Genomic DNA, 24,596 nt, shown 5'->3' with positions numbered 1-24,596 from the left:
CATGGCCCGCTCCCGATGGTCGCTGTCTCTTCGGAGCTGTTGGGTACACCTCCCAGACAGGGCAGCCGGGCAGAGGCACTCCTCACCTCCCAGACAGGGCGGCCGGGCAGAGGCGCTCCTCGCTTCCCAGACGGGGCCGCCCGGGCAGAGGCGCTCCTCGCTTCCCAGACGGGGCCGCCCGGGCAGAGGCGCTCCTCACTTCCCAGACGTGGCCGCCCGGGCAGAGGCGCTCCTCACTTCCTCCCAGACCGGGTGGCAGCCGGGCAGAGGCGCTCCTCACCTCCCAGACGGGGCGGCCGGGCAGAGGCGCTCCTCACTTCCCAGACGGGGCGGCCGAGCAGAGGCGCTCCTCACTTCCCAGAGGGGGCGGCCGGGCAGAGGCGCTCCTCACTTCCCAGACAGGGCGGCCGGGCAGAGGCGCTCCTCACTTCCCAGACGGGGCGGCCGGGCAGAGATGCTCCTCACTTCCTCCCAGACGGGGTAGCGGCCAGGCAGAGGCGCTCCTCACCTCCCAGACAGGGCGGCCGGGCAGAGGCGCTCCTCACTTCCCAGACTGGGCGGCCGGGCAGAGGCGCTCTTCACTTCCCAGACTGGGCGGCCGGGCAGAGGCGCTCCTCACCTCCTAGACGGGGTGGCCAGGCAGAGGCGCTCCTCACTTCCCAGACGGTGTGGCGGCTGGGCAGAGGTGCTCCTCCCTTCCCAGATGGGGCAGCCAGGCAGAGGCGCTCCTCACTTCCTCCCAGACGGGGTGGCGGCCAGGCAGAGGCGCTCCTCACTTCCCAGACGTGGCCGCCCGGGCAGAGGCGCTCCTCACTTCCTCCCAGACCTGGTGGCAGCCGGGCAGAGGCGCTCCTCACTTCCTCCCAGACGGGGTGGCGGCCAGGCAGAGGCGCTCCTCACTTCCCAGAGGGGGCGGCCGGGCAGAGGTGCTCCTCACTTCCTCCCAGACGGGGTGGCGGCCGGGCAGAGGCACTCCTCACCTCCCAGACGGGGCGGCCGGGCAGAGGCGCTCCTCACCTCCCAGACGGAGTGGCCAGGCAGAGGCGCTCCTCACTTCCCATATGGGGTGGCGGCCGGGCAGAGGCGCTCCTCACTTCCCAGATGGGGCAGCTGGGCAGAGGCGCTCCTCACTTCCTCCCAGACGGGGTGGCGGCCGGGCAGAGGCACTCCTCACCTCCCAGACGGGGCGGCCGGGCAGAGGCGCTCCTCACCTCCCAGACGGAGTGGCCAGGCAGAGGCGCTCCTCACTTCCCATATGGGGTGGCGGCCGGGCAGAGGCGCTCCTCACTTCCCAGATGGGGCAGCTGGGCAGAGGCGCTCCTCACTTCCTCCCAGACGGGGTGGCGGCCAGGCAGAGGCGCTCCTCACCTCCCAGACGGGGCGGCCGGGCAGAGGTGCTCCTCATCTCCCAGACGGGGCAGCCGGGCAGAGGTGCTCCTCACTTCCTCCCAGACGGGGTGACGGCCGGGCAGAGGCGCTCCTCACCTCCCAGACGGAGTGGACAGGCAGAGGCGCTCCTCACTTCCCATATGGGGTGGCGGCCGGGCAGAGGCGCTCCTCACTTCCCAGATGGGGCAGCCGGGCAGAGGCGCTCCTCACTTCCTCCCAGACGGGGTGGCGGCCAGGCAGAGGCACTCCTCACCTCCCAGATGGGGCAGCCGGGCAGAGGCGCTCCTCACTTCCTCCCAGACGGGGTGGCGGCCAGGCAGAGGCACTCCTCACCTCCCAGACGGGGCGGCCGGGCATAGGTGCTCCTCACTTCCTCCCAGACGGGGTGGCAGCCGGGCAGAGGCACTTCTCACCTCCCAGACGGGGCGGCCGGGCAGAGGCGCTCCTCACTTCCCAGACGGGGTGGCCGGGCAGAGGCGCTCCTCACTTCCCAGACGGGGTGGCCGGGCAGAGGCACTCCTCACCTCCCAGACGGGGCGGCCGGGCAGAGGCGCTCCTCACTTCCCATACGGGGTGGCAGCCGGGCAGAGGCACTCCTCACTTCCCAGATGGGGCAGCCGGGCAGAGGCACTCCTCACTTCCTCCCAGACGGGGTGGCGGCCGGGCAGAGGCGCTCCTCACTTCCCAGACGGGGCGGCCGGGCAGAGGTGCTCCTCACTTCCTCCCAGACGGGGTGGCGGCTGGGCAGAGGCGCTCCTCACCTCCCAGACGGGGCGGCCGGGCAGAGGTGCTCCTCACTTCCTCCCAGACGGGGTGGCGGCCGGGCAGAGGCGCTCCTCACCTCCCAGACGGGGTGGCCGGGCAGAGGCGCTCCTCCCTTCCCAGACGGAGTGGCCAGGCAGAGGCGCTCCTCACCTCCCAGAGTGGGCGGCCAGGCAGAGGCGCTCCTCACTTCCCAGAGTGGGCGGCCGGGCAGAGGCGCTCCTCACTTCCCAGAGTGGGCGGCCAGGCAGAGGCGCTCCTCACTTCCCAGAGTGGGCGGCCGGGCAGAGGCGCTCCTCACTTCCCATATGGGGTGGCAGCCGGGTAGAGGTGCTCCTCACTTCCCAGATGGGGCAGCTGGGCAGAGGTGCTCCTCACTTCCTCCCAGACGGGGTGGCGGCCAGGCAGAGGCGCTCCTCACCTCCCAGACGGGGCGGCCGGGCAGAGGCACTCCTCACCTCCCAGACGGGGCGGCTGGGCAGAGGCGCTCCTCACCTCCCAGAAGGGGCGGCTGGGCAGAGGCGCTCCTCACTTCCCATATGGGGTGGCAGCCGGGCAGAGGCGCTCCTCGCTTCCCAGACGGGGTGGTGGCCAGGCAGAGGCGCTCCTCGCTTCCCAGACGGGGTGGCGGCGAGGCAGAGGCGCTCCTTACTTCCCATATGGGGTGGCGGCCGGGCAGAGGCGCTCCTCACTTCCCAGATGGGGCAACCGGGCAGAGGCGCTCCTCACTTCCTCCCAGACGGGGTGGCGGCCAGGCAGAGGCGCTCCTCACCTCCCAGACGGGGCGGCCGGGCAGAGGTGCTCCTCATCTCCCAGACGGGGCAGCCGGGCAGAGGCGCTCCTCACTTCCTCCCAGACGGGGTGGCAGCCGGGCAGAGGCGCTCCTCACTTCCTCCCAGACGGGGTGGCAGCCGGGCAGAGACGCTCCTCACATCCCAGACGATGGGCGGCCGGGCAGAGGCGCTCCTCACTTCCCAGATAGGGCGGTCGGGCAGAGGGGCTCCTCACATCCCAGACGATGGGCGGCCGGGCAGAGATGCTCCTCACTTCCTAGACGGGGTGGCGGCGGGGCAGAGGCTGTAATCTTAGCACTTTAAGAGGCCAAGGCAGGAGGCTGGTAGGTGGAGGTTGCAGCGAGCCGAGATCACACCACTGCACTCCAGCCTGAGCACCATTGAGCATTGAGTTAGCGAGACTCCGTCTGCAATCCCAGCACCTCGGGAGGCCGAGGCAGGCAGATCACTCAAGGCCAGGAGCTGGAGACCAGCCCGGTCAACACGGTGAAACCCCGTCTCCACCAAAAATACAAAAACCATTCAGGCGTGGCGGCGCGCGCCTGCAATCCCAGGCACTCGGCAGGCCAAGGCAGGAGAGTCACAGGAGCCCGAGGCAGGGAGGTTGCAGCGCGCCGAGATCATGGCAGTACAATCCAGCTTCGATAACAGCGGGAGACCGAAAAAAGAAGGAGAGGGAGACCGAAGAAAGGGGAGGGAGAGGGGAGAGGGGAGAGGGGAGAGGGGACCTCTTTACACTTTCTTAAGGAGAAAAGTTAGATTATTGAACTGAGATCTCTTTCTTTAATGTGGGCATTCATAGCACCACTTTTGTTGCCTCCTATAAATTTTGGTATATTGTATTTTTGTTTTCATTCATCTGAGTTTCCTAGTTGCCCTCGTGATTTCTTCTTTGAACCGTTGGTTATTTAGGAGTTTGTTAATTTCCATATACTGGTGAATTTTCTGAATTTATTTCTGTATTGATTTGTAATTTCCACATGATCAGAGGACATACTTTGTATAATTTTAGTGTTTAAGTTTATTGAGAGTTGTTTTGTGACTGAATATATCCTGGAATATGCTGCATGTGCACTTGAGAAGAATGTATATTCTGTTTCTGTTGGGTGGTGTGTTCTATAGATGTCTGTTAGGTCTAGTCGTTTTATGAGTTGCTCAAGTCTTCTGCTTCCTTGCTGATCATTTAATTATTCTCTCCATTATTGTAAATAGAGTTCTGAAGTCTCCAGCTATTATTGTTGAGTTATTTATTCCTTTAGTTCTGTCCATTTTTCTTCATTTTTGAGATTCTTTTGTTAGGTACATATGTTTCTAATTGTTATTTCTTGATGGATTGACCTTTTCATCATTATATAATATCCTCCTTTTTCTCTAGCAATGAATTTTGTCTTAAGGTCTATTTTGTCTTACTATGCATGTGGCCTTCTAGAGTCCAAGAATATGTTGGAGGTTTTCAGAGTTTCTATGGAAATCTTATTCCCCTGCTTTTCCTCTTAAGATTTTTGATTAGTCTCTTATTTGCCCCCAAGTGTTATCCATCATCTCAGGCAGCCTCAAACTTAAAACACTTACCTGTCATTGTTTTTGACAGATGCCCTCTGTGAAAAGTTTTGTACTTGGGGAGCTCCCAGTCAGGTTAAACAGACAGCCTTGAAAGTGGATCTTGCATGGAATCAACAGCCAGGTCAAATAATGACAATTCTTTGGGAATGAGGCTTTGAAAGAGCTCCAGCTCCATTCTACCAGCTACCTCGGTTTTCAAGACTACCTTGTAACTAGAGAGTGGGGGATTGAACTAGGCCAAGTTAAAATGCTGCAAAGCTTTGGGAGACTGACGTGGGCGGATCACGACGTCAGGAGATTGGGACCATCCTGGCTGACGTGGTGAAACCCGGTCTCTACTAAAAATACAAAAAATTAGCCAGGCGTGGTAGCAGGCGCCTGTAGTCCCAGCTACTCGGGAGGCTGAGGCAGGAGAATGGTGTGAACCCGGGAGGCGGAGCTTGCAGTGAGTGGAGATTGCGCCACTGCACTCCAGCCTGGGAGACAGCGAGACTCCGTCTCAAAAAAGAAAAAAATAAATAAACAAACAAAAAACGCTGCAAAGCTAGGTGTTTTGAGATTCAGCTGTTTTTCTTAAGTAAATACACCCTGGTTTGCTATAAGCCTTTGATTAGTTTCCAGAGTTCTGAAAAAGTTGATTCTGACATTTTTTGCCAGTTCTTTCATTGCTCTTATGAAGGAGAGTTTTCAGAGCTCCTTACTTTGTTATTTTTCGCTGACATAGTCCAGTGCGTTACACAGGTGTGAGGGTAGGCACTAGGACAGCAGTGCCTTCCTGAATCAGTAGTGCCAAGCTTGTCCAAGAGTTACTGAGTCACGAAGAAGCAGGTGACATCCCTCCTAAGTGGAGATATACAAAACTTAAGCTCTTCTATTTCTCAAAGGAAAATGAGAGAGGAGGAGACCATTATTCTTTGATCATTTGCATGCTAGGTGCATGTACTATCTTATTTAAGCCTCACTACAACCTTTATGAGGTAGGAGGTATTATCCTCATTTTACAAATGAGGGAATAAAGTGCCACAGGCCACAAAACTGCTAAGTGACATACTTAGGATTCAGACCTGAAAAGGCCATTCTCTTTTCACCATGTTTTCCATTTGTTGGTTCGTCGCTGTGTGACTGCTACATTTCATCATGTTTTCTCATTTCATCATCACTCAAACCTTTTTTTTTCTTTTCATTTATTTATTTTTTTTGAGACAGGGTCTCCCTCTGTTACCCAGACTGGAGTACAGTGGTGCAATTTTGGCTCACTGCAGACTTGACCTCCTGGGCTCAAGCAATCCTCTCCCACCTTAGCCTCCCAAATAGCTAGGACCCAAGCATGTGCCACCGTGCCCAGCTGATTTTGTTCATTTTTTTGTAAAGAGGAGGTCTCACTGCGTTGCCCAGGCTGGTCTCAAATTTCTAGGCTCAAGGGATGGATCCTCCTGCCTGGACCTCCCAAAGTGCTAGGATTATAGGCGTGAGCCACCACACCCCGCCCGTTCAACCCTTTCAGGTAGATTTTATTATCCTCATTTTACAGAAGAGGAAACAAGCTGAGAGGTTAGGCCTCTTCCCCAGGTTATAATGTAAGTAGGATGGAGTCACTTCTGCTGGACTCCTCCACCCATACTTTTAGCCAAAATGCAGTACTGCCTCAGTAGGCCTAGGATTGCCACACATCCTCTCATGCTCATCCGCTTCTGGGGACCAGCATATGCTGTTTCCCAGCAAGGAAGCCGTTTTTATGTGGTGTCTGAAGTCCTAGAGTGACCAAGGTCAAAATAAATCCTCCTGGCTACCCATGTCTTGATGTATAGTAGAAAGAGCACTAGATTAGGAATTCTGGCTTGGCCACTAAATTTGGCCCTCTGACAACTTGTACCTTTTAGAGCCTGTTTTTCTCATCCATAATTGGCCTTCAGAATAGGGTTTACAAAGAAGAAAGTATGTGCATTTCACTTTTCTTATTTCTTTTAAATTTGTTAAGTGTGTCTTATGATGAATTTATAGTGGTTCACGTACATAATTTGTTAATAAAGTATACATATATGGGATGTGTCTGTTACTAATGGATGGTGTTTACTAATGGGGTGCCCCATGAAAGCAGTTTGATGACCACTGGCTTATGAAGTAAGGGATTTTGGCTACAGTCTGTTTCAGTGCCAGTACTCATAATTTATCAGAAAAGCTTCTTGCATTTGGATTGAAAACTTAGCAGTGTTAACTCTTTGTCTACTGTTAACCTTGATGTCTTCGGTTATCTTTCCCCCATTTTTTTTTTTTTGAGACAGAGTTTCCCTCTTGTTGCCCAGGCTGGAGTGCAATGGCGTGATCTCGGCTCACCACAACCTCCGCCTCCTGGGTTCAAGTGATTCTCCTGCCTCAGCCTCCTGAGTAACAAGAGACTACAGGCAGGCACCACCATGCCCAGCTAATTTTGTGTTTTTAGTAGAGACGAGGTTTCTTCATGTTGGTCAGGCTGGTCTCGAACTCCCAACCTCAGGTGATCCGTCCACCTCAGCCTCCCAAAGTACTGCTGGGATTATAGGCGTGAGCCACCGCACCCGGCCTTTATCTTTCATTTTTTTTCATGTATTTTCCTTTATTGTAATCAGTTTATCCAGAGACATATCCTCGTCTTGACAGTGCTGTGGTGCCTGTGGTTTCCAGAAGCTGGGTGTGCTATGTGTCCGTGGTTTGAGAAAGTTGCCCATGGAACTGACAGAGGAAGCAGAGTAGTCGTTGCCATTTTTCAGCCTAGTAGGCAGGATCAGGGACACCATCTTGCTCTCTTTGCCTTGAACCACAATTAGAGTAAAACACCAAAGCCCTGACTGATCATGATCATGGCAGTCCGATCTTTATGATCATGGCCAGACCATTCTCAGGTCTTCTTTACCCTAAGATATCAATCACTGGGTACGACAACCTAGTCCTAAGGGTGCACTCTGGGTAGTAAAGATGATTAACTTTCCCAAAGGAAACTTAAGGAATCCTGGGCAACACGAATCACTGCTCTCTTCCTGTAGGATAAACCTCCCAAGACTCCAGTCCCTGTGAGGAGGCTCTGCCCGCCTGCCCTTCCCAGGGTTCCAGGCTCCACATTGGGAGGTGCACACAGTGCTCTTCGCTCTTCATTGCCTTGTGTATGATCCCTTTTCTCATCTTTGCATAAATGCTGTCCCTCTCACCATCTTTAAAAGAGTTCTGGGTAATTATTTACCAAAGGTGGTATAATGCTGTCACAGTCCCCACTAGTGAGACATCTGATACAACTGATGGAATCAGTTCAACAAAATGCAGTAAAATTTTATTTAATGTACTATGGAGAAAGAAAAAATGCTACCAGTTATAAGATGCATCCTGACTTCAGATATTAAAATGGGAAAAATGTCTTAAGATCTGTGAAAAATGTAGCTTCCTTTCCCACCTCTCAAGTGGGAGAGCAAAAACTGGACGGACTAGAAATGCCAGGGGCTAGCTGAGAACCTTACAGAATGAGCAAGTGCGGAAGCCACAGGTGACACCGAGATGTAGCAGCTGCCAGGGACAAGACAAAGAATATTTTCTAAAGTAAATCCTCTTACCAGTATGTTATTGAAATCAGTCCTTACTGGCATTGAAGAAGGTGAAAGTGCTACTTGCCTGTTGCCTGCAGAGACTGGAGGAATGACAAATGTTTAAATTATTTTAATTCAACAAGTAGATGAATACCTGCTATGTGAAGGAGTTGTGGCAATTCATAAAATTAATATATTTTTTGAAGTTTGTAGTTTTCAATAATAACTTAATTTCTTATCTAAAATGTAACAAGTTAATTATATTATCGAATAAACCTCAATTTCATAGTAGTACTAACAACATCAACACTTACAGAAAAAGGAAAGTCACCCAACTCCCACATGTAAACAGACTTTAGAAGCAGTTGCAGAGGTTTTCTAAATTATCCCTGAATTCCTATCACATGAGTATTTTTCTCAGACATGTTGACCTTCACCTACACAGATGACTCACATATGTTTCCATAAGCCGGCAGTAAGTTTAAGAAGCATACCATGCCCTGAGGAAAAAGAAGTAATGTTAGCTCTTCTACTCTTGGCCAAAGAACCTAATTCTATATATTACTTCTGTCTTTGGTTTGGCGATTATAGACAATAAATTATTGGTCTGATTATAATTGAGAAAAGTAAACTGTTCTGAAGAAGTAAAATATGGATCTAGGAGGAGGAAGTTAGCTCCCAGAGCATTTGCAATTTCCCAGGAATTCTGTCACTTTACCAGCCCTAGGCAGTGCTGGTACTTTAAAAGCATTGATTTCACTTGCTTTTTTTTTAGCTCACCCCCTATCCCGCAAGTATACAGTACTCTTACGTAATTGTGGAAGAATCTTACAAGGGGGTAATGTAGATCAGACTTTCTTGCTTTCATTTTTAACCTCCCTAAATTATAAATATTTATTTTGTAGGTATTATAGCTGCAAATGTCCTTGTATTCTGTTTATGGAGAGTACCTTCTCTGCAGCGGACAATGATCAGATATTTCACATCGAATCCAGCCTCAAGTAAGTCTAACTCGTGTGAATTTATTTTAAGGTAGAAATAATATGAAAGAAATATGCTTTAGTTAATGGAAGTGCTGTAAAAAAAGACGAGTTACCTATCAATAGCTACAGCCTACAGCTGCAGAGGATAGGTTGTAAGCTCCTTCACTGAGGACAGGGACCTCACCTCTCTTTTTCTTTTTCTTTGTTGAGACGGAGTCTTGCTCTGTTGCCCAGGCTGGAGTGCAGTGGTGCAATTGTGGCTCACTGCAAGCTGCACCTCCCAGGTTCAAGTGATTTTCCTGCCTCAGCCTCCCTAGTAGCTGGGATTACAGGTGCCTGCCACCACACCCAGCTAGTTTTTGTATTTTTAATAGAGACAGGGTTTCACCATGTTGGATAGGCTGTTCTTGAACACCTGACCTCAGGTGATCTGCCTGGCTCAGCTGGAGTGCAGTGGTGCAATCTCAGCTCACTGCAAGCTCCACCTCCCGAGTTCATGCCATTCTCCTGCCTCAGCCTCCTGAGTAGCTGGGACTACAGGTGTCCGCCACCACGCCTGGCTAATTTTTTTGTATTTTTAGTAGAGACGGGGTTTCACCATGTTAGCCAGGATGGTCTGGATCTCCTGACCTCGTGATCCGCCCGCCTCAGCCTCCCAAAGTGCTGGGATTACAGGCATGAGCCACTGTGCCCGGCCAATTTACTTTTTATTTTTTATTTTATTTTATTTTTTTTGAGACAGTGTCTTGCTCTGTTGCCCAGGCTAGAGTGCAGTGATACGATCTTGGCTCACTGCAACCTCTGCTTCTCAGGCTCAAGTGATCCTCCCACCTCAGCCCCCAGGAGCTGGGACTACAGGTGCATGCCACCATGCCCAGCTAATTTTTTTTGTTTTTAGTGCAGATGAGGTCTCGCCATGTTGCCCAGACTGCTTATTTTTTTCTAATCAACTTTTTCCATAAGGACAAGTTGCTTTCATTGAACTGAGAGTTTTTATTGGTTGCTTACTAAGTAGAAAAGAGATTTATTAAGACAGCTTTTTGTCACTTTTAAAAATGATGTCTTAAGCTGGGCACAGTGACTCACATCTATAATCCCAGCACTTGGGGAGGCTGAGGCAGGTGAACTGCTTGAGCTCAGGAGTTTGAGACCAGCCTGGGAAACATGGTGAAACCCCATCTCTACTAAAAATACAAAAATTAGTTGGACATGGGGTATGTACCTGTGGTCCCAGCTACTCAGGAGGCTGAGGTGGGAGGATCACTTGAGCCCAGGAAGTTGAGGCTGCAGTGAGCCAAGATCGTTCCACTGCACTCCAGCCTGGGGCGACAGAGCAAGACTCTCTCTCCAAAAAAAAAAAAAAAAAAAAAAAAAGTCTTAAAAATAGCTGTTTTTGTTTTCCATGTTTAATTTGTTTCATACATTTTTTTTTTTTTTTTTTTTTTTTTAAGATAGAGTCTCGTTCTATGGCCCAGGCTGGAGTGCAGTGGCTCAATCTTGGCTCACTGCAACCTCCACCTCCTGGGTCCAAGTGATTCTCCCGCCTCAGCCTCCCGAGTAGCAGGAATTACAGATGTGCGCCACCACGCCTGGCTAATTTTTATATTTTTAATAGAGATGGGGTTTGACTATGTTGGCCAGGCTGGTCTTGAACTCCCAACTTAGTGATCCGCCTGCCTTGGCCTCCCAAAGTGCTGGGATTACAGGCGTGAGGCACTGCGTCCGGCCTAATTTTAAAAGTTTAAAATAGAGAATTTTTATTGACTATGTGTTCCATGATTACCAGACTATGTTTCTCTTTCTCTTGTAGAGGTCCTTTGTTCTCCAATGTTGCTGTCAACATTCAGTCATTTCTCCTTATTTCACATGGCAGCAAATATGTATGTTTTGTGGAGCTTCTCTTCCAGCATAGTGAACATTCTGGGTCAAGAGCAGTTCATGGCAGTGTACCTATCTGCAGGTAATATGCTTTAATCTCGGGGCCTTTGAGAGTATAAGCACTCTAAGCTATCTGCAAAACGGACAAAGGGAATGGTTACTGCCATATTCTACACGTAGTGAGTGCCCAGAACACATTTGTTTCTCACAGTGTATGTAGAGAAGGGAGCCACAGATTGGTGGAGATGTTGCCTTTTCTGCTCATTTTGCTGATTTCCTCTTACATATGAATTATGTGGGTATGTTTAATTTTAAATTAGGATAAACAGGAGTTAAGTAAGGGTTAGTGTAGAATTTAAGGACATCATTTTTGTAATCTCATTGGGCCTTGATTTCTTTGGTTTAGGCCCGCCATTTTATAGATAGTGGTTCCCAGACTTCCCGGCTGCCTCAATCTCCTGGGTCTTTGTTAAATAACCTTAAGCAAGCTCATTTCCCCCAGTGTGTTCAGTTCACAGAAAGCTTTAAATCAGAGCTGTACAATATGATTGTCAAGAATGAGTTTGTTCTATCTTCTTTGCAAGAATGTAGCACGGAGCCACTTCCTAGCCATGGTCTTGAAGATGGTATCGTTTCTTATTTCAGTTAGGAAATTCTCATGCATGAATCCAGGTCCCTAGATGCTGCTAACGTGACAATTGGTCAAATTTTACTTACCTCTCTGTTTGTAAAATGTACTTACTTAATACAATATAAAAATTAATTTCTAAAATCTCTACATTTAGAAACAGTATATCTGGCAGTTGTGCTGTGCTGTAGTGAAAAACACTGAGCTTGGAGATAGACCCAGGTTCAGATCCTATTTCTACTACCAGCTGAGTGATGTTGCAACAATGACTAAACCTCATGATACTCACCTCCTCACGACAAGGGGTTAAAGAAAGGACTAAATAAAAGCATCTGCCACAAGGCCCAGAGTAGATGCTTAATTTGTGTTCATCGAATACTTATGTGTATCTAGTCCTTCAAAAAAAGAAGCTGAGCATTGTCTTTGGCTTGTAAGATAAGTGTATAGTTCTTTCCCAAGCGCTAGTTATGTTCTAGTTACAGAGGGTCTGTTTCAGATACATTAATTCCTGCTCCATAGGAGGTTTTAAAAAATGAGCCACATTGACTCAAATGGCACTGAAGCCAAAGAGACTTACGGGATCATCCAGTCTGTTGTCTCACCCCAGATATTCTGATTTCGTGTGTCTGGAGTACAGCCCAGAGAATATACTCTTGGGAATGAGTCTTCATGTTATAGTTGAGGAAAATGGTAACTAAGAAGTAAAGTGAATGACTCTGTCTCTCAGCAGATCCTGCAGCAGGTCAGACTTTTCATCCCCTGTAAAGTCGCTGAAATGATAGGAGAAGTATTCATGCCTGTACCCTCACAGTGATCCAGATTGAAACTCGACACTGTTTATCTGTGTAGAAATCAGAAATGAAAACCATTTTCATGGCTGGATGTGGTGCCACACGCCTGTAATCCCAGCTACTCAGGAGGCTGGGGGACGAGAATAACTTGAACTCGGTAGGCAGAGGTTGCAGTGAGCCTAAATTGTACCACTGCACTTCAGCAGCCGGGGCGAAAGAGTGAAACTCTGTCTCAAAAAAAAAAAAAAGAAAAGAAAAAAAAAAGTAAACCATTTTTATACCTCACTTAAATTATCGTAATGTGACTTGTTTTTCAGGTGTTATTTCCAATTTTGTCAGTTACGTGGGTAAAGTTGCCACAGGAAGATATGGACCATCACTTGGTGCAGTAAGTATTTCTATTTTAAATTTTTTTAATTTAATTTTTAAATTTACTTTGAAATAAGTTTAGACTCAGAAGAATGTTGTAAAATTGATAAGAGGTTCTCATATACCCTTCACCCTACTGTTAACTAACATCGAAACCAAGAAATTAACATTGAAACAATACAGTTGACTAATTTTCAGTTGACTAATTTAAAATTTATACATTTGTAAAGCTTTGTAAATGTCCGGCTGTAGCTTTTAACCATTGGTCATATATCTATGTTTACCAGAGCAGAGTATATCTCAGAACAGTAAGTGTGCAATCCTCATAAACCAGAGAGCCTAATCCAGTATTGGAAGATTCTAACTACAGATTTGAATCTGGTACTTTATCCTCCTATTTAGTCAATATTGGAGTGCCTACTAGGTGCTATGCTAGAGCCTGGGGGATACAGCCAGTGAGCAAGATGATCACGACTATTTGTGTTAGTTTTAGAAAGTTGGGAACAACAACAACAACAACAAAAGAGGCTCCTGCCCTCAGAGCTCTTATATTCTGGATGCTTAAAAAAATTTTTCTTAGGCTGGATGCAGTGGTTTACACCTGTAATCCCAGCACTTTGGGAGGCCAAGGCGAGAGGATGAGCCCAAGAATTCGAAACCAGCCTGGGTAACATACCAAGATCTATCTGTACAAAAAAATTTAAAAAATTAACTGGGGGTCGTGGCTCATGCCTGTAGTCTCAGCTACTTGGGAGGCTGAGGAAGGAGGATAGCTTGAGCCAGGAGGTTGAGGCTGCGGTGAGCTGTGATTGTACCACTGCACTCCAGCCTGGGTGACATAGCAAGACCCTGTCTCAAAAAAAAAAATTTTTTTTAAGTGTGTTTTGAGGCTGCGTGCAGTGGCTCACACCTGTAATGCCAGCATTTTGGGAGGCTGAGGTGGGCAGCTCAGTTGAGGTCAGGAGTTCAAGACCAGCCTGGTCAACATGGTGAAACCCCGTCCCTACTAAAAATACAATGATTAGCCAGGTGTGGTTGTGCACGCTTGTAATCCCAGCTACTCGGGAGGCTGAGGCAGGAGAATTACTTGAACCCAGCGGGTAGAGGTTGCAGTGAGCTGAGATTGCACCACTGCACTCCAGCCTGGGTGGCAGAACAAGACCCTGTCTCAAAGAAAAAAAAAATTTTTTAAGTGTCTTTTGAGTTTAATGGCAGATTTCTGGGCACATGGAAATCTTTATGTAATATTTCCTTACACATTCAGTTTGTACATATTTAAATACTAATTCATTCAAATGCATTCAAATAGGGAATTTCCTATTTAAAGGAACTCTAAAAAGGTTCAATTTTGAAAAGAATTCTTATGTAAAATAACCATTCCCTAATTTGTGTGTTCCCCAAATTTGTTTACACTTAATTTTCCTAGTGAGGCCTGTATTCTGTCCTGTGACTACATGCTTTCTTAAGCCCCCTTTTTTTCCTTCGTGGAATGTTTATTTTCTTTATAAAATTTCGCTCTGGTATAATTTATATATTTTGAATCATATTCTCTACCTCATTCAACAGTTAAGCACGTAATATATGAAGGCAGTGAAGACCACTAGGATCAGTCAGAGACTCAGAATTCGAATTTAGCTGGGGAGAAAACCTACACACATCAAATACACGCTGAAAGGAATGAGGATTCTCTAGAGGACTTTGGGGGCTCTAAGAGTGAAGGGACCTTTCTAATTAGCTGAAAGGACCTGCAAGGGCATTTTGATGTGCTCTTGGACAGCTGTTGTCCTCATCTTATAGATAATAAACTGAAGTGCAAAATTAATGAAGTATGGCAGTAAGGTATTGGGAGTTAGAGTGGGGGTGTATCCTGGTTCTGCTACTTACGTGTGATTTCTAGGACATATTACTGAACTTCTCTGAACTTCAGTTTCCCTATATAAAATAGGGATAACACCATCTATTTCTGAGGTGCAAAGCACGTACATTTAGAGTGCTTAGTACAGTAAGAAGCACATAGTAAGAAATGTGGACGTGGTAGTTCCTGTTCAGTCATCAAAATCCTATAGAGCCATGGTAGGATAAAATTATCCCCAAATATCTTAATGAATCTGTGATTAAGATTCAAGGAAATTAAATCACCAGGTATAATGGCATTTTTAATGAGAGATCTGGAAAAAAAAAACACCATTAGCAAAGTTGTGTTGTTACAAAATGTAAAGCGTTAGTCCTCTTGGTTTAGTGAGATGTTATAAGATGCAGGGGACAGCCAGGCACAGTGGCTCATGCCTGTAGGCCCAACATTTTGGGAGCCAAGGCAGGAAGATCACTTGAGCCCAGGAGGTTTGAGACCAGCCTGGGCAACATAGTGAGACCCCATCTCTACAAAAAATTTCAAAATTAAGCCAGGCATGGTGGCATGCACCTGTAATCCTGCCTACTCAGGAGAGGTGGGAGGGTGGAAGGAATGCCTGAGCCCAGGAGGTTGCGGCTGCTGTGAGCCATGAGCATGCCACTGTGCTCCAACCTGGACAACATAGCGAGACCCCATCTCAAAAAAAAAAGAAAAATGTTGAATGGGACTGTTAAAATATGTTTGTAAATTACTATATTGGTACTATCCTGGATAATTTTTAAACTTTTCTTTAGAGACAGGGTCTCCCTATCTTGCCAAGGCTGGTCTCAAACTCCTGGGCTCAAGTGATCCTCCCACCTGGGCCTCCCAAAGTGTTGGGATTACTGGTGTGAGCCACTGCACCCGGCCAATTGTCTTTTCTTATTCAAGTTGAGATTTTTCTGGTTCTTCATATGATAAGTGATTTTTCAGTTGAAGCCTGACCATTTTGGGTATGATGAGACTTTGGATCTTATTGAAATCTACTGTTTCAGTAGACTTCCTCTGACACTGTTCTGATGAGGAGAAGGGGGTGCCGTGACTCATTACTGCTGGGTAGGAGTAGATGTCCAGGTTCCTCACTCAGCTGCCTTTGCCTTCTGAGGGATAGTGGCTCTTGTCACTGCAGGGCAGGGATGGGAGCTCAGGGCGTGCAGGCTGCCTAGTGTGCCTCTGCTAGTGTCGCTGTGGTGAGGGAGGAGCAAGGGTGCTTCTTTCCACTGACACCGCCTGTTGGGCATATTGGGATGCCTCATTACAGTGTGGCAAGGGTGGAAGTCTAGGCTCTCCTCAGCCTTTGCTGGGCACCCATTTCTCTAAATATTGTCTAAAAGGTCTCTGTTTTGCTAGGCTATCATTTTTGGTCCTTGACTAGAGAGAACATGTTGAGGGATGATTGGTATGAGGCCAAAAGAAAGCCCAGGGAACTCACCACCACAACATTCATTGAATCTCAGGCTTCCTAGCTGGTCTGCTTTCCTCTCTTTTCCTTTCAGAGTCCTCTTACATTTGTTTCATATGTAACACCCAGGGTCTTTAGCTCTACTTAGCTTTTGTAAGCAGAGGGAGCAGATTCACTTAAATTATAATACCAAAAAGTTAAAAAACATAAGTATGATAGATTTGAAGATTATATAGATACAGAAAAATGTTTATGAGCCCAGGTGCAGTGGCTCACAACTGTAATCCCAGCACTTTGGGAGGCTGAGGTGGGTGGATCACTTGAGGCCAGGAGTTCGAAACCAGCCTGGCCAACATGGTGAAACCCCATCTCTATTAAAAATATAAAAATTAGCCGGGCATGGTGGTGTGTACCTGTAGTCCCAGCTACTCGGCAGGCTGAGGTGTGAGAATTAACTTGAACCTGGGAGGCGGAGGTTGCAGTGAGATCGTGCCACCACACTCCAGTTTGAGCAACAGCGAGACTCTGTCTCAAAAAATATATATATGTTTATGAAATAAGTAAAAAAAATCAGATGTGCATATTGATTACAGGTATATAACCAGTACATAAAAATATTGATGGAGAATAAAAGACCTTCACCTCTTCCCATGGACCCACACCTCTTAGGTCTGTTGGATCAGGGTTCATGACTCACTGTACTTAAACTGTGTATGAGTGTGAGCGTTTTCTGAGAAGAGAAGGGTTCATTTTCATTAAATTCTTAACTTCTTTCTGACTCGAAAAAGTGAAAAAAGTCTCTCTGCATGGGAGTAAGCCCAAATATTTGTCAAAAAACAAGTTGTGATTTATTCAGACATATAAATATTTAAATTTATATAAAAGCCACATTGAGAAAATTCTAGAAGGATGATGGAACTGCGTATGTAATAATTACAATAAGTTATAGTCACAAAAAAACCAGCGTTGCATGGAATTGTACAGATAATGAAAATTTTTTTTTAACAGATGAATAATCATCATCTATGGAATAGTAGTTTAGAAGAACTTCATAGAATTTTTTGAGATGGAGTTTCGTTCTTGTTGCCCAGGCTGGAGTGCAAAGGCACGATCTCGGCTCACTACAACCTCTGCCTCCCGGGTTCAAGCGATTCTCCTGCCTCAACCTCCCAAGTAGCTGGGATTACAGGCATGCAACACACCCAGCTAATTTTGTATTTTTAGCAGAGACTGGGTTTCCTCATGTTGGTCAGGCTGGTCTCGAACTCCCGACCTCAGGTGATCCGCCCGCCTCAGCCTCTCAAAGTGCTGGGATTACAGGCGTGAGCCACCATGCCCGGCTACAATTATAGTCTCTTGCACAGAAGCCAGCTTGGTCAAAATTCAGGTCTTCTTGGGTTCTCCTTTTGAGGAGTGTTCATGCTGTCCTTCCATCTTGCAATTACCCTGACTTTTAAGAATGCAACCTGAGCTTGTTTCCCTGTTGAGGCCACTTGGCAGTTATATGAGGGACTGGGGACATCTGAGATCTCTGGGACTCATAATAATTTTCTTTAAAGTTTTAGTAATTCCCTAAATGTAAGATAATCTTGTATTCTGAAGCAACCCGTCACATAGAAGACATTAAGAAAACATTGATTAAGAGAGGTAGATGCTGTTTTCCAGAAACAACCCTTTTAATATGAAAAGGTAGGAACCTTTCTTTTTAATGATAGGGGCTTCTTTTGAAAGTTATTTTGCTCTTAGATGTCTTTTTTTTTTTAATCTCATTCATAAATAATTAAAAACTTATGGAAAGTTGCAGGAAATAGTACAGAGGACTCCCATAAAGTCTTTTTGTTTGTTTGTTTTGTTTTGTTTTGAGACAGAGTCTCGCTCTTTTACCCAGGCTGGAGTGCAGTGGGACAGTCTCGGCTCACTGCAACCTCTGCCTCCCGGGTTCAAGCAATTCTCGGGCCTTAGTGTCCTAAGTAGCTGGGATTATAAGCACCCACCACCACGCCCAGCTAATTTTTTTTTTTTTTTTGTATTTTTAGTAGAGACGGGGTTTTACCATGTTTGTCAGGCTGGTCTCAAACTCCTGACCTTAGGTGATCCGCCTGCCTCAGCCTCCAAAAGTACTGGGATTATAGGCGTGAGCCACTGCACCCAGCCCCATGTAGTCTTTTTAAAAAGCAGGCAACTCAGGTTTACTAGTTAACATGCAAAAAAGTGCACATATTTAAACTTTGGTAAGCTTTGACGTGTAGACACCAATGAAACCATCACCGCACTCAAGATCATGAACATACTCATCCCAAAAGCTTCCTAGTGGTCACTCCTTCCTGCCCCTCCTGTACCCCGGTGACAACTTGTCTACTTCCAGTAAAGATAAAATTAGTTTGCAAATGGAACCATACAGCATATGCTACTTTTTGTTGTCCTGGCCTCATTTACTGTGTATAATTACTTTGAGACTCATCCATGTTCTGTGTATCCGTTTATTCCTTTATTATTTTTGAGACAGGGTCTCACTCTGTTGCCCAGGCAGGAGTGCAGTGGTGCAATCATAGCTCACTGTAACCTTGACCTCCTGGGCTCAAGGGATCCTCATGCCTCACAATGTGCTGGAATTACAGGTGTGAGCCACCACGCTGGGCAATGTTTTGTTTCTTTATGAAGATGAATAAAGATTTCACATGAATTTTTTAAGATGAAACATGCTTCATGCATGCGGGTTTCTTTGGGCATATTCGTGCTCACTCCCTCTGGTTGGAGCTTTGTCAGAGAAATGTGAACAGTTCTTTCCTAGGCCTTAGGTGAAAGATGCGCATGACACGCTTAGCGCTGTCCTTGCGGTTCATGAAGAACATACATCTTACTGCCCCGTAGTAAAAATTCAGTCTTTCCAAGTGATTACTGTGTGAAGGACATTTAGTTCCTTCACCTGTTATTGGGGATATAAGTAACTGAAAGCTTTTAAGCTTTGTGCTCACCTAGAAATGTGCAGCATATAAACTTTCTAGAAAATGTGCTGCTCTTTAGACCTTGTAGCCACTAAGCAGTTGCATATTGAGTTTCCCATTCTCCCTGCTGTGTTACTTTGCAGTCTGGCGCCATCATGACAGTCCTCGCAGCTGTCTGCACTAAGATCCCAGAAGGGAGGCTTGCCATTATTTTCCTTCCGATGTTCACGTTCACAGCAGGGAATGTAAGTATTTTGATGAAGTGCAGTTCTGGGGATAGTGGTGATGTTTTTATGTTGAGTGGGTTCTTGCCCTTAAGTTAGAAATGTCAGTGCTGGAGGAATCACAGTTGTGCCGCTTGTTTCTTGCTGCCTTTCAGGCCCTGAAAGCCATTATCGCCATGGATACAGCAGGAATGATCCTGGGATGGAAATTCTTTGATCATGCGGCACATCTTGGGGGAGCTCTTTTTGGAATGTAAGTTTGAGTGTAATTGATTGCTAAACTGCTTCCTTGGGTCATGCCCTCCTCCTACCCCAGCCTCACCCCTACCCCCGCCTCACCCCTACCCCCGCCTCACCCCTACCCCCCATCCCCACAGCAGAGACATTGAACTATGCAACGGAAGCAGAAGCAGGTGGGCTTGGGAGGGTGAGGAAACCTCAACATGGCTTGCTTTGGGCTTACCCAGCCTACCTGGCTTATTGTAGAGACAGTCTGTGCCTTTACCCTATGCTTAACCTTAAGTTGCCCCACCTCCTGGCCTGTTATTCCCAGCCCCCTCTTAGAAGACTGCAGCCTGGCCCCCAGTCTGTGCTGACATCTCCTTTTTCCCCTTCAGACTTTCCTGCCCTCCTCTCCCCTGCCTGGTGTCCCACCCTGCTACCCCGACCTCTGTCTCACCAGTGCTACGCAGACATGCTGAGTTGGCGGAGCCATTACTCTGTATGACTGGAGTAGAGGCCGGTGACTGCGAACCAATGTGGACCACTTAGTACCTGCTGTATGCAGGCACCAAGCTAGTTCCCTTATGTTATACTATTACTACTCCCATTTTACTGATGGGAAACTGAGGCTCAGACATCATCTTCCCCAGGCCAAACAGCTCTTCAATAGCAGAGCAGAGCTGTAAACCCACCTCTGTAAGCCCTTTCCACCCCCACCACACCATATGGAATTGGTTGCTAAACTGCTTCCTTGGGTCACAGCAAATGGCATTGTGGCTACAAGACAAGACTTTCCACGTGTGCTTCAGACAATGGGGTTTTGCCTAGACTAGTAGTTAGTAGCAACTCTATCACGGAAACACCGTCAGGACTCTTGACGTCCATGTGACTGTGGGAGACCCTTCAGCATGAGTCTGTTGAGCTGGATCCCCTTGGGGCCTGTCTTTTCTTACATAAATGTTGCCTTTTGCCCTTACTTGGTTTTTATTTTGTTCCGCGACAATGGAAAACTTAATTTTTTTTTATTAAGAAGAAAAATCTATTCTGGCCAGGTGCAGTGGCTCACGCCTGTAATCCCAGCACTTTGGGAGGCCAAGGTGGGCGGATCACGAGGTCACGAGATCGAGACCATCCTGGCTAACACGGTGAAACCCCGTCTCTACTAAAAATACAAAAAATTTAGCCAGGCGTGGTGGCGGGCGCCTGTAGTCCCAGCTACTCGGGAGGCTGAGGCAGGAGAATGGTGTGAACCCAGAAGGCAGAGCTTGCAGTAAGCCGAGATCGCGCCACTGCACTCCAGCCTGGGTGACAAAGTGAGACTCCGTCTCAAAAAAAAAAGAAAAATCTATTCTAAGTGAAGCAGTTTTTCCCAGTAGGTGGCAGAACTAAATGCCATTATGCCATTTATAATTTTAAGTGATTAAAGAGGAGTAGTATGTAGTATATGCAAGGTCTAGCTCTAACAGCAGTGCAGTATAAATAGTAGAAACTGACCTGATATTCCAGTATGAGAAACATGAAGGGGTTCTGTTTTGTGAGCTCTAAATTTATCTTCTATGTATACTTCAAGTCTCTTCTCCCCAGTAGATTTGTATTCATCTGAACTATAACTAGGTGGCCTTTTTCCATTCTGAAGATAATTGGATCAAATGCATTTTAAAGTCCAGGGCCAGAAAGGCGGAGGAATCCTTTCTCTTTACTGTTTCTAATTTAAACTCCTTTTCATCTACTAGATCTCAGGCATGTCCAGAATTCATCTTTTCTAAAAGCTTTAATCTAGATTTAGAAACCTAAAATCTTGTATTTATTTTATTTTTTTTTCATTAAAGTGCCCTGATTTTGTTGGTGGTAAAGACTCCATTAGTATCCACTTATACATTTCCCTGACTTTGCCTCTGACCAAACCTTACAGTATTCACATTGTACTGATGCAATAATAATAGCTAACATATTAATATGCTGAATATTTGCTGTGTACCTAAGCTAAGGATTTAATTCTCTTAAAATCCTGTGAGGTATTTTATTTTACAGAAGAAGAAACTGCTTAAAGAAAGTAACTTATCCAGGTCACACAAGTAAGAATTGCAGAGCTGAGTTTCAGAGGAGGGCTGGCTTGCGCTGCCGCTGCAGAAAAGAGTGCCCTAGAAATCAGTCGTCTTGCATTTCCCAATTTTAGTTTAGCCAAATGAAAAATTCTTTTGGATTTATGAGTATAATCAGACAGTATACCTGTGAAATTAAAGTATTTGACTCTTTGCTTGAAATAAGTAGGTTAAAAAGATTGGGGTGGCCGGGCGCAGTGGCTCACGCCTGTAATCCCAGCACTTTGGGAGGCTGAGGCAAGTAGATCACTTGAGGTCAGGAGTTTGAGACCAGCCTGACCAACATGGTGAAACCTCGTCTCTACTAAAAATACAAAAATTAGCCGGGCATGGTGGTGCTTGCCTGTAATCCCAGCTACTCGGAGGCTGAGGCAGGAGAATTGCTTGAACCCAGGAGGCGGAGGTTACAGTGAGCTGAGATCACGCCACTGCACTCCAGCCTGGGCAACAGAGCGAGACTCTGTCTAACAACAACAAAAAAGACTTGGGAAAACACTTTATTAATGAAGAGTTCCTGACAAAGTGATTTTTTTGGGGAGAATTTTTACAGTTGCATTTGAATATTAGGGTGCTCCTTTTTCTCTCGTTCTAAATTCACCAGAGACTAAGCACAGAGAATTTTTATTACATGCCTATTAATTAATGTGTATAATCAGATTTTAACTATATTTAGTGAATATTAAGATTCAGGTACAAATCAAGCCCTTTATAATTAAACATACACATTCAGAACATTTTAAAAATATTAAAACATTAAACAGCTCTTCTGATCCACTCCAAGTCAAATAAAATTTTTTCAGTCAGGTGTCTGGGAGCTCGACGCAAGATAACAAAATCTGGTCTCAGCCTCAGGGAACGTGAAATCTGTTTGGGGAAGCCAGAGCAAAAATAAAGGGTACAATAGGAAGCTCTCACTAACTGCCATTGGAAATCCACCCCACGTCCTCCAGGAAGCCTTTCTAGACCCCCAGTGCCCTCAGGAGCTTCTCCAAGGCAGGCTCTTCCCAGAGCTTAGTGTGCTCCTCAGCTCACAGGAGATGTTCCCTACACGCTGCAGAAAAGTCCAGTGCTTGCAGCACAGGCTTCAGCAGCAGACTCGGGTTCTAGTCTCAGTCTGCTGATTCCTAGTTGTGGAACCTGAGCAGGCGAAGTTACTAAACCTCTCTGTGTGTCAGCCTCCCAGGCTCATTGCTTCAGGCCGCAGTTAGGCTGTGTGAACAGGAGAGTGGGGATGGGAACTATATCTTAAAGCGGGGCAGAGTTTGGATGAGCAGGCCACCCTTCGTATAGTTAGGAGGAAGATGACGGGAGGCATGTAAGCTGGGATAGCCATCCTGAGTCAGTGCTAATTCTGACACTTCAGAACATCGAGTCGGTCTGACCTGCGAGTGAGCTTCGATTGACCACTTAGAAACTATTAGCACCTTGGACAAACTACTTTCTTTCAGACCTGGTTGCTTCATGTCTGCGATGGGAAAACTGATACTTAACTTGCAGATAGTGGTGAATCAAAAGTAGTATATGTGAAGTACTTACACACTGCAGAGCACTCAGCCATCGTCCCATCCTGCTTCTACCTTTTACATATTGTAATATGAAAGCTAAATCATTTCTCGATGTGAGTCAGTGTTAATAGGCTACATAGTGAGTGGCATTCGATTTTAAAAATGTCAACTTGTGATGTGTCGCCATGCTGCTTACCATTTGTATGTCACACTGTTTGAATGTCGGACCTGGTTTGTTTGTTTTTCTCCAGATGGTATGTTACTTATGGTCATGAACTGATTTGGAAGAACAGGGAGCCTCTAGTGAAAATCTGGCATGAAATAAGGACTAATGGCCCCAAAAAAGGAGGTGGCTCTAAGTAAAACTGGGATTGGACAGTAGTGGTGCATCTGGTCCGTGCCGCCTGAGAGCCCCAGGAGACATCGGCTAGAGTGACCATGGCTGTGCTCCCGTCTGGAAGATGCTGGCATCTGGCCTCCCAGTGTTTTCAGCTGTGTCCCCCAGTCCGTGTCTTTTTAGAATGTGAATGATGATAAAGTTGTGAAATAAAGGTTTCTATCTAGTTTGTAAGCAGATGTGTGTGTTCTCTCTTTAAGGGGCTGACACGGCTCTGGCATTTTGCTTTGGTTGTTGGATTGACATCATTTGAGCCAGGACCTGGGGAGAGTGCACGCTGAAAGGCCTGATCAGAACATGAAGGCGCTGGTTGCCTGTCTTTGGACCCTCCAGCACCTTTGCTTAGCCTTCACTCTTCCTTACCTACCCCTTCCCTGGGTTGGCTGCACATAAAAGTCAAGAGTATCCCCTCTCTGGCATGATCTGAAATAACAGCTGCAGTATTTTCTCAATTTTCCCAGGAAAGGTAGTGTTTTCTGGCAGTGAGTGGCATATACAAAAAGCTATTTTCAGGTTTTGCTTTCTAGGTTCAATTTGTAGATAAATTAAGAGGTAGAAAGAAGTGATTTGGGTAAATTCAGACTTGAATCTGAGCCGAATTTTATCTTCTGTTCGAAAGTGTATGTTCTAATTGAAGCGTCTTACTGAAATAGCAGATAGTGGTTGTCACAGCCTCACTGTTGTGGAATTCATGTTACCCTCGTGATTGAGAATGACATCTAGGAAACGCAGTTTGAGAGTTTGTTCTTCTTGAAGTGATTTACAGGAGAATTTTTAGTCTTTTGATGGCCTCAAAATGTTATACCAAGTCTTGCACCTTTGTCCTGGGAGGATCGAAGGCCCTGATGTCAGCCTCATGTGGCCGATCCGACTCAGGTTGTGTGCTGTGGGGCGATGGGAATGGCCGCTTTGGAAAAGGAGTGGGAGTGGTGCCCACCTCGCCAGGTAGGTGAGAACTGCATGGCAGCATGCGCCCAGCACAGAAATTGTCCAGTATTTGGCAGTCCTTCATATCCTTCTTCCATAAGGCTGGACTTGTTTCTACTATGATTTACAGTTATTCTTCCCAGGCACAGGATTCTGTTCTAAACTCGTATCACTTCTAGGGGAGAGAGTTATCTTAGCCATCATTTTGCCAGCTAGGAAACGGCACACATGGTGTAGGGGCACTGCTCAAGGTCACAGTGCTTTGCTCTGACA

General features: G+C 46.8%; 1 protein-coding gene across 4 annotated transcripts in view; it reads left to right on the top strand.

The window, feature by feature from the left end:
- The window catches only part of PARL (presenilin associated rhomboid like), a 60,893-nt gene extending 37,323 nt beyond the window's left edge, over nt 1-23,570 (top strand). Inside the window, exons 5-10 of one of the 4 annotated variants that reach the window (XM_054479998.1) lie at nt 8,965-9,060; nt 10,853-11,002; nt 12,657-12,727; nt 19,090-19,191; nt 19,326-19,423; nt 23,251-23,570. In XM_054479998.1, coding sequence (XP_054335973.1) covers nt 8,965-9,060; nt 10,853-11,002; nt 12,657-12,727; nt 19,090-19,191; nt 19,326-19,423; nt 23,251-23,362 — 629 coding nt within the window. In that variant the 3' untranslated portion in view covers nt 23,363-23,570. Of the gene's footprint in view, nt 1-8,964; nt 9,061-10,852; nt 11,003-12,656; nt 12,728-19,089; nt 19,192-19,325; nt 19,424-19,787; nt 20,369-23,250 lie in introns of those variants that run through there. The other 3 variants (XM_054479997.1, XM_063662478.1, XM_063662477.1) reach the window with 3 other exon arrangements.
- The last annotated feature ends 1,026 nt before the right edge of the window (nt 23,571-24,596 follow it).

Source organism: Pongo pygmaeus, chromosome 2 (assembly GCF_028885625.2).
Source record: "Pongo pygmaeus isolate AG05252 chromosome 2, NHGRI_mPonPyg2-v2.0_pri, whole genome shotgun sequence".
NCBI classification, from domain to species: Eukaryota; Metazoa; Chordata; class Mammalia; order Primates; family Hominidae; genus Pongo; species Pongo pygmaeus.
The sequence above is the reverse complement of the archived record's forward strand: the minus strand, read 5'-3'. Positions and strand labels throughout refer to the sequence as shown.